This window comes from Pungitius pungitius, chromosome 2, assembly GCF_949316345.1.
Source record: "Pungitius pungitius chromosome 2, fPunPun2.1, whole genome shotgun sequence".
NCBI lineage: Eukaryota > Metazoa > Chordata > Actinopteri > Perciformes > Gasterosteidae > Pungitius > Pungitius pungitius.
The window spans coordinates 31,058,121-31,068,522 of NC_084901.1; the positions used below are offsets into that span (position 1 = coordinate 31,058,121).

A 10,402-nucleotide genomic window follows, 5' to 3' on the forward strand; every position below is an offset into this window, starting at 1 on the left:
AAGCACAAACTGGGGTGTTTAAAGCCCTGACTGGTCCTTTTCCTTCCGGTCGTTGCCCGGGTTATGGCTAATAAGATGACCTGAAACCACGCGAGATCCCGTGGGATCCACAAGGCCGGTTGATGGATTCACACTTAAGTTACCTTGAGAAATAGCAACTGGAGCACTCCAAGGACAGGACCTTTCACTTGACTTTTGTAAAGTGGACTCGAGACCACCGAGAAGATGCTAAAGATGGAAGCTATATCTTGTTTCATAAAACAAATCGGCCTAAAATGACGCCGGTGTTTTTCCTCAACCCCCGATGGGTGGAAGAGGAAGCTCTACCACCGCGGCGCTCCATTCCTTGGAGTCTACCCTCACACTATCATTTGCTGTTTCCTGGTCCCAACATTCACACATGCATCTAAAAGCATTTCCCCTGCAAAACAGTTATGTTCCATCATTATGCCGTGTTGATAGTTGAGTTTCATGGATTGTATGAAAGATGCAAGAGAGAAGTGGTTGGCTAGTGTGATGTAGGTTAGCGGAATACAGAAGTTCCTCAGGCAGGAGAAGGTAGATAAGTGATTTATGATATGATCGGAGGACTTTCCTCCCTGCCAGGTCTATGTGAATCCTGTTCGCAGAAAGGAGCTTCCAGTCATCTCGGCAGCTGACAGTTCTTAGGAGAGCGTGATTGGACCTCAGGGCAGAGCAGACAGGTTATTTTTTTCCTGGCTGAACGTGCATGCAGTATGACTTCTTGTATGATGGTGTAAAATACAATAGTATTATTGTATCAACACAGAATTTGCCTAACTACAGAATGTGCAGCGTATATACCTCGGGATAAAAGGATGAATGCTTGTTTGATGAAGACAGGATGGGAGGCAGATGGGTAATTGAGTGTTATCCAACATTAAAAGTCTGTTAAAAATCATGCAAATTCCATCTTTGATCAAAGAGTCAGTGACTTTCTGAACTACCCAGGCGTACGTGACTTTACATTGAGTTGTGTGTCAGTTTGCCTTTTCTGTGCCTCTCTACATTTTCTACATTTTGGTCGCATGAGCCAAAGTACACAGCGAAATCCTTAGAGTTAATTTTCCGATGTTAGGCAAAAGTGTTGAAGTGCAGAGTTAAAATCACACTGCAAAAAGACTTTTACAGCGTCAATTGTACGAAAGCGCTGGAGTCAATATCCAGTGTCAAGATCAGTACGAGATGAGTTAAAGATATATATATATTATAAGAAATATTTATTATTTTTATATTTTATAATATATTTTTATATCCCTAACCCCTAAGTAGTTAGTTCTTAGTAGTTAGGTGTATTGCTCAGAGATGACTTTGAGATGGCACATGGGGCAGCCGGGATTCAAACCACCAACCTTGCTGCTCCCTGCGCATCACACAACTCCATGCATCACCACCGCCCCTGTTACTGTACATGTTTCAAACTGCTCTGTTTGAACTCCAGTGTTACTGATAATATTAAGTAAATGTAAGAGAACTACTGAACATCTGCATTGACAAATTATTCTCTTGTTGTTACTCAGTTCATTATGTCCAAAAGAAACACATAATGTTTGACTCATGGTTAAATAGCTATACATAATTGCGTAATGGTTAAAGGAGGATACAATGTCATGATAGTAATAGTCTTGTTTTATACAGGCTAGGTTTTTGAGGTTCTCTGAAACCTTCTGGATATTGAATTCTGCCTGACGAGGGCGGTGGCGAGCCACCACTGAACCGGATCATCTCCTTACACCAAGGAGTTGAGGAGTTGGACCGAGATGTTTCCTGTTGCTGAGGAGAAGACTCCTTCCCCTTTGGTTCTCGTCACCTGAGGGCACCAGTGTGGTAGGACAAAGAACTGAACTGTAATGTATTGGCTGACTTTTGAACAAACCATGAAAGAAAACAAGGAAGGAAATTGATCTTAGACGAATCAACTGAAGGAACACTGAGACAATTCAAGGATCCGTTTACCAATTCAACTCAACGGTGTTGATAATACATCAATAAGAGCATAGTCAATGTTGTGCAGGATTTTACTTGAAAGTATGTTTTCCTGTGTTTATTCGGTTTAATATAATCTTTGAAATCAAACCCTTCAGTGGCTCCATTTCCTTTGTGTGTGTCAAATTCTTATCTTGTATCCTCTCCCAACAAACCTAGACCATGGCCCAATAATAATTTTAATATCCTGCGCGGGTTACATAAACAAAACCCAATTCTAAAAACACCCATTTCGACACACACAACGTCGCTAAACAAAGTACTTACATCAGCCCAAAACTCAATCTTCCATTCAACCGAACCAAATTAGCTTTGTGAAACTGAAGAGGCTGGCTAGCCTGAGGGCTAAAAAGTGACCCCGAGGAGTCCTGGCCAACCAGATGTATGTGACGATTTGGGAATGGGAACGGGTGGTTGTTTCTAACCCTCTGAGGGAGTGTACTTCTGATAAGCTATTTCACTGATGCACCAAACACATTTGTGGTTGCTAGTCCCAGTGGCGGTTCTGGGCACGGGTGAACTGGGCAGCCGCCCGGGGCGGCATTTTTTCAAGGGTTTTCAAAGGTTAAAAGCCATCAGGTTCCCACTATAGAAAGAAAAGAAGAGGAGGAGAAACGAGCAAAAGATGAAGGTATGCAACTATGTTCTCTCTCTGTGTGATTATACATGTGTCATGAATGAAGGGCTAAAATTAATTGATGGGGTAACTCTGTTAGCCTTTTTGCTATGTTGCTTAATGCTTATACAACAATAATTTGGTTTTAACTCAACAGACACAATGTTTGTAGTTTCACAATAATATGTGCTTTGCAACATAACTGTTCCAAGTTAAGTTATTATTTATTTCCATCATTTGGTTTAACGTTAGGTCCTGAGCTAATGTTTCCTCCCTAAAAGTTAGATTAATCTAGCATGTAATGAAAGAGATTTAGCATAAGGGCATGTTTATTTACCCTGTTTTGACCCCAGGCTGTTTTAGTTGTATAAACCACAATCCTACGGCCTTTTGATTTAAAATTCAATTGCAGATCAACTACAATTTCAGGGTCACTTTCAAAATATTTTGGAGCATCCTCTGCTACTGGTCAGGACCAGCCATCTATCTCCTCAGCTACATATATGTCTCCACAAATATCTGATATTGAAGATGAAGACCTCTTTGCCTGTACTCCCCAGCATGAGCCTTCAGGTGAGTTTGTGTGTGTGTGTTTGTGTAGGTGGAGGGGGTATGCCTAGACGACATATTTTGTGCAAATGTGTGTTTCCTGTTGTAATTGCAACAGTAACTGGATTCTGTTAAGTGTGTTTTTCTAATGTAATTTTCTCTCACTTATGTTAAAATTAAAAATATATATATAACTGCAGAATTTTGTGAACTTTTTATTGGTGGGGGGGGGGGGCACTCAAAGGGGGTCTCGCCCTGGGTGCCATTCAATGCAGAACCGCCCCTGGCTAGTCCCATCGGTGGCTTTCTGCTCCCAGTCCCAAACAGAATGCTGTGCCATGCTCTATCAACATTGTCATCAAAGAATTTTAATTATGCTTTTGTGAATATATGGCTCTCAAGGGACCAGGCAGCAGTTCATGTTCCCAAAACTTTAACTGCAAAGAGATAAAAAGTACCCGACAGGAACTTCAAACACTGAGATGAGATAGAAAGAAGACAGCACTGAATCCAGGGGATTTCTTTGGGATCAGAGGGTGGAATGACACGAATAAAAAGACAAAATTAAAAAGAAAAAGTGCCGTAAGCTCCAAACCTGAGTAAGCAGTCCTTCTGGGAACCGAGGAGTTGAGAGGAGAATGTCAAAGTAAAACTCCATGTCCATTTTTGTGTGTCAGAAAGACAATAGAAAAACACTTTATCTACAACGGTCACGGAGAGACTTAACGGCACATTGATTCACGGTTCCTCGTGGACATGGCAGCCGTCACGGTTATTTAGGAGAGATTTATCCCGGTCCGTCTCAGGAGCAGTCCTGTGACATTTCCATTTGTCACATGACAGCATGTCTACGGACCAGAACGTGGGGGTGGGGGCGGCCTGGCTTCAAACGTCGTTGTGTCGTTGAAAAAAAGCTTTTTGCAGCTCTAAGTGTTCTTGACTGTGCAGAAGATGTCAGGGAAAGATGTGTGAACCTTTGGAAGAATCAATGAATTCATGGATGGGAGAGGAAACTGCCGGCTATGAAAAGGGAGCTGAGAGGAGCAATAGTGGAGACGAGTGATGCATAACTAGAAAGTGAAATTGCGGTTCATGCATTCAGCGGGGAGCCGTTAGCTCTGGTGAACGGATTGTGTTTCAAATGATAAATGAAGTGAGGTGGCGATCAAAAGAGACCAGTTTAGGTATATATGGACCATCTATGAGCGAGGCGTTTTGATTGACACAGTGGTGACAGCTCTGGCTCAGGACTAGTTGGCTTTTGGCAGCATTCAAAGGGCCACAAAGCATTAAAGCTGAATTGACCAAGGAGGAATATTCAGGGGGTTCAAAGCTGATGAAAGAAAATACAGAACGTCTGATGGATAGGGAAGATTTCACAGGCGAGAGAAGTAAAAAAATGAGAAAAATAAACACATAACCAAATGTGAAGATACCGGCAGGTAGTCAGAGGCCGCCAGCTGGATTGGTGACTAACACCGAGTTGTTTGCCACTCTGACATCGCTGGTCCAACCATAATTATTCATTAGACCCCTAACACACAGATCTGACGTCTTCCCCTTAAGGGGCTTCTCAAACGTCTCCATTTGTCTCTGTCACTGTCAGTGACCGTGTGTGTGTGTGTGTGTGTTTGTATACTTTACAGGTTGGTTGCAAATCCGATTACCCCTTGTTCATTCCGCATCATCATAAAATGTAAACAAATAATTAGCTACCAGAGCATGAAATTAAGAATAATAATTTCCCACAGATAACCACAGGTGCATTAAACCGCCTGGAACATATCAGTTTGTTAGCAGCCGGTTGACATGAGTAATGCTGAGGTACGCAGGCTGTTAAAGCAATCGGCCGCAGCGGGTCGATGGTGTGGGCTGAAATCCTATAAGGCGTTATTAGGCTGAACCCCCTCTAGGCCTCCTCACACACGCTGCAACTCCTACCAATGGGTCTTCTGGGCTCAGGCATTATAATCAGAGTTGGGAAACTGGGAAAACTAACCCCACACACGGATAAATCACACGGCTTCACCCATGCCGGGGCGGAGAGATTGAGAGCGCGTGGGGGTGGGTGGGGGGGTGGGGGGGCGTGGGCCACGGCTGTGTGCGGACAAGTCATCACCATCACAAACGCTGTGATTGTGCCCCCCCGTTATTACCACTTTCAATAAAGCTCAATGAGAGGCTAATGCGGAAAAGTGATGGTAAATGGTCTTCTCGTAGCATACTGGACCCACATTGGTATTTGTGGATGGAGCTCTGAGGAAACTACCTTGCACGATGGACACCGATGAGAGGGAAACCGTTGGAGGGGAGGAGGGGGATGGGTCTAGGGTAAATTGGATTGGGAGGGAGGTAGATGGAAAGAGTTCAAAGGGCCAAAAGAATAAGAAACGTGTGGGAGGAGGAGAAATGAGGAGCTCACTCTGGTTGTTAATGTGTGTGCGCAGTCTTGTGTGCATGTGCGCGGAGGTGGGGGGGCAGTGAGAAGAGAGAGAGAGAGATGCCGCACAAATGAGAGGGTGAGTTGCATATATAGAGTGGGTGGGAGGGAGGATGGGAGAGGGGGTGAACAGAGGCGCATATGAGGGGGGGGGGGACTCCAGATGTGCAGAGAGACTGAAGGGAGACGCACAAACAACCAGCACTACACCCCTCCACACACACACACACACACACACCAGCACCATTGACAGAGGAAGGCGGGGGTTGGTCTTTCAGATCGAAGAAACAACAGGATTTAATCACCAATAATCGAGGGAGGAGAGAAATCTCACACCCTCAACTATTTGGGGCAGCGGACGACGGGAGTGGGGGAGGAAACGAAGAGGAGCGGTGACCCGAGGCGGAGAGAAGACGAACAGGTAGGAGAGAGACAGCAAACCTAAGAATCAAAGAAAAGTGTGGTTGTCATTAAAGGAAATTACAGGTAACGAAAATCTTAGTTTATTTGGCAAAATGCAAAGCATTGATGTTCATGCTCTGGCTGTGGGAAGGTATAGATTATGAATCAACACATGCTTAAGGGAAAGATTTGAAGCGAAGTGGGGAAACATTGGAGAAGGGAGAGGCCATGAACATACTAACGCAAGAAATCGTCTAATAAAAAAGCATCTAAACGAGGGGAAACAAATTAATCAACAAGTGGCATGCATAGAAAAACTAAAAACAAACACAATATGGCTCTCTGGCTCTAAATCTTGTATTATTATTATTATTATTATAATCTGCAATGTGTCTGCAATTGGGAAAACCTCTGCTGAGGTTTCTGGCAACCGCCGGGCAATCGAGAGACTTTGATTATTACATAAAAGTAAGGGGGAGTGTGTGTGTGTGTGTGTGGGGGGGGGGGGGGCTGGGGGGGGGAGGGAGGGCTTTGTGAATAACCCGAGAGGTGGCAGCCACATTAATCAAGCCTGCTAGGCAACGCCGGTCTTGTGTCTCCCTGGGCTCTATAGCAGCTCCCAATGAAGAGGCGGGAAGGAAGGGGGGGGGGGGGGGGTGAAGAATGAACCTGCCACTTCACCTGTGGCGAGACGTCTCGCCCCCCCTCCACTTTTGGGGGGCGGCATGTGGTTCTTACGTGTTCACGTCTTTGTGTGATTGTCGCACAGCTGCTGCCCTCTGACCCGCCACAATGTCTGCCCGTCTGCACGCGCTGCTGACCCTATGGCTGACCTTCACGCAGGGGTGAGACACCTGAAGGGACACACACACGCATTGATCCGGCTCGTCTTCTGCTACAAACCCCTGGTTCCCTCCCTGTGTCACCTTTGTTTTTCCCGCCAGCGGTTGCACGCACTCCAACAACCACTGGGGAGACTGGAACGACTCGCAGCTGCAGCCGACCATTCAGAAGCTGATGAAAGGCTACAACCGTTACCTCAGGCCCAATTTCAACGGTACCACGGAACGAGCTTCTCGAGGGATGGGGGTCAAGTTGCTGCGGTTGAATCAAGCGCTGACTCAAAACAGACTCGTTTCTACCCCCCCCCGCCCCCCCTGCCCCCCCTTCTGTGTCTTCCCGTCTTTGACAGAGGGCCCCGTGGAAATCGGGATGAGCCTCGACATCGCCAGCATCGACGCCGTCTCTGAAATCAACATGGTGCACCCCTCTCCCCCCCCCCTGCGTTTTGTGTCGGTGGGTGGAATGAATGAACAAACAAAAGAATAAAAAACATCTCCTTCTTTTTCATAGGACTACACGGCGACCATCTTCCTCCGCCAGCGCTGGAGGGACTCGAGGCTCGTGTTCCCTGGCAACGAGAGCGTCAGCGTGGACGGCCGTTTGGTGTCACTGCTGTGGATCCCCGACACCTTCATCCCCGACTCCAAGCGCTCCTTCCTGCACGACGTCACGGTGGAAAACCGCCTCATACGCATCTTCAGCAACGGCACCGTCCTCTACGCCCTGCGGTACAGGTCGACGCTTATCGATTGGGGGGGGGGGGGGGGGGGGGAGTTTCGATGGTCGCGCGCGTGAGCTTTGGCGGCGAGGACGTCGGGCCAAGGGGGAGGAAGGGGAAAGTCTTCACATCTCCTCTCGGTTTTCATGATTGTTGTGGTAGTCAAGCGTGAATTGGCCTTGGGTTGTTCTGTCATCAAAAATAAAAGAGCACTTATGTATCACCACTCAGTCATATAACTTGAGGGAATACCACTATCTGGGTTTTTTCATGGCCTTCAAAACTGTTCAGGATGTTAATGAAAATTCCCCCAATGGCACTGATGCACAACAGGAATGCGTCATTGAAGACAGAAAGGGCAGTACTGGGTAGAATGTTCATATTTTATATTTTATATATTAGGACCTCATTTTGATTCATAGAGTGAAGTCCAGATTAAATACATAGTTACGTTTGTCCATTTTTGTCAAACTGCTTCTTTCATTCAGCATGTTTTTCTATAACTATACCAGTTACGCATTTGGTTTTTCACCCGATCTTGCTGTGATTACGCAACAGCATCACGGCTACGATTGCCTGCAACATGGACCTGACCAAGTACCCCATGGACAGGCAGGTGTGCACCCTGCAGCTGGAGAGCTGTGAGTACCTGTGAGCTCCATCATCCCCATCCTCTCGTCATTCTGCTCATCACCATTTTCATCATCATCATCATCATCGGTGTAGTGAGTATCCAACAGGAGAAACGCACAGGTGAAATTCCTCCAGCCTTAATTTGTGTGTGTGTGTGTGTGTGTGTGTGTGTGTGGTCAGGGGGCTACAACCTGCAGGATGTGGTGTTCTACTGGACCCGAGGGAATGATTCAGTGAAGGGTCTCGACATTCTGCGGCTGGCACAGTACAGCGTGGAGAGCTACTACACATCAGTGTCCGAGGCCGTGTACGAGACAGGTAGGACCCTTCTGACTGCCAGAATCTACCGTCACACGTGGCGCTGCACACACACACACACAAGAGAACACACACATTGAACACGTGACCTCGTCGAATCTCGTCCCCTCACGCAGGAAAATACCCCAAGCTGGTGTTGCATTTTGCCCTGCGCAGAAACGTGCTGTTCTTCATCCTGGAGACGTACGTTCCCTCCATCCTGCTGGTAGTTCTCTCCTGGGTCTCGTTCTGGATCAGCCAGTCGTCCGTTCCAGCGAGGACCTGCATCGGTCAGTTCCAGATCCCTCACTAGAGTTCCTGTGCGTGTGTGCGTTGACTATAGGTCCAAGTGTTATGACGTCGGTATATTTGAGTGCATCCATTTGAATTCATATCATCCAAAAACCTCATTAGAAGTTTGACTCTGGAACATTCCTGCACACACGGACATATTCACACGGGTGTCAGGGCGGATCTGCCGTAGGTGGGAAAAGTTAAATTCCAGACTTATTCAGGGCGGGAAGTGATTTCAGCGGATATAATGGTTGGGGAAAACACTGACATGGCATACGCTCTATATCACGGGCAGACATATATGCAGAGAGCAGAGAATGGATCTGAACATGATCCATTATTACCCATACAAAACCTTTACATTGTCCTCGTTGAAATCAGTAGCTTAACCGCTTAAAATGAATAATTAAACTTAAAAAGTGGTATAAATACTACTTTAACAGTCTTGACAGTGAGCCACTATCCCAACATAGATTGACCCTAAAGATAACAACACATCCAAGCACCATCTTGCATTATGCAAACACCGACTTTGATGTCCATTTCCAGGAGTAACAACAGTGCTGACGATGACCACACTGATGATGGGGGCCCGCACCTCCCTGCCCAACGCCAACTGCTTCATCAAGGCCATCGATGTGTACTTGGGAATCTGCTTCACCTTCATCTTCGGGGCCCTGGTGGAGTACGCCTACGCCCACTTCTACACCGTGAAGCACCACACCATAGAGGACCTGCACAGGGTGAGAACATTCAAGTCCCTCAAGGAAAACGAATGGTCCAAAAACACGGCGGGTTGGTGAATCTTAATCTGTCCCGTCTACCAGGAGCTTCGGAGGGAGCTCAACGGATACAACGGGAACGGCTCCATCCTCAGCTCCACCCAACCGGACCGGTCCGCGGCGACCAGCCCCCCAGCGGAGGAGCCCGTGGAGCGGCAGGCCGACAGCGAGGCCAGGATCAGGGCCGGGCACCGAGAGCCGGCGTCGGGGTCGGGGAGGGTCGGCGGCCTCCGGGCGGCGACGACGGACGCGTCCCGTCGGGCGGCGTCCGTCTTCGCCGTGGAGAACCCGTACGAAATCGACCGCCGAGCTCGCACCGTCTTCCCCGCGGCCTTCCTCGTCGTCAACGTCCTCTACTGGCTCTACTATCTCTTCCTGTGAGCGCCGGCTCCCCCCCCCCCCCCCCGAGCTGCCCGCGTCGCGCCGTGCGCCTCCTGCAGCTGCTTCGGGTCCTACGGGTTTTCGAGACCCGACACCGCCCCCCCCCCCCGCTGCCAGGATGTAAACTAATCGTACGAGCCGTTTGTATCGAATAAGTAAAAAGCCTCTTTGTGGCGCAGACGGGGGGGGGCACAAAGTGATGGAAGAGCAGTTGATCTCTTCTTTGTAACCCACTGTTATGAAATGTATGATTGATCATCTAAGCACGAGAGGCTTCTTACATTTTCCCATTAAACTGCCTTTTCCAAGTGACTGGTGTAAATGTGTAAACGTTCGGTCACACATTGCTCGTATGAAACCGTACTGTGTGAATTCAATTCACAGCATATCATGTGAAATCATAGCAGAAAGTCAGTGACTGAGATTGCAAAGTAGGTCTG

General features: G+C 47.5%; 1 protein-coding gene across 1 annotated transcript; it reads left to right on the forward strand.

The window, feature by feature from the left end:
- The first annotated feature begins 5,664 nt into the window (after positions 1-5,664).
- On the forward strand, positions 5,665-10,274 carry gabrp (gamma-aminobutyric acid type A receptor subunit pi). The gene is made up of 10 exons (XM_037460151.2): positions 5,665-6,033; positions 6,784-6,859; positions 6,959-7,071; positions 7,207-7,274; positions 7,368-7,585; positions 8,134-8,216; positions 8,389-8,526; positions 8,643-8,795; positions 9,349-9,542; positions 9,627-10,274. The coding sequence occupies exons 2-10, from the start codon at positions 6,807-6,809 to the stop codon at positions 9,960-9,962; spliced, it is 1,356 nt and encodes a 451-aa protein (XP_037316048.2). The 5' UTR covers positions 5,665-6,033; positions 6,784-6,806; the 3' UTR covers positions 9,963-10,274.
- The last annotated feature ends 128 nt before the right edge of the window (positions 10,275-10,402 follow it).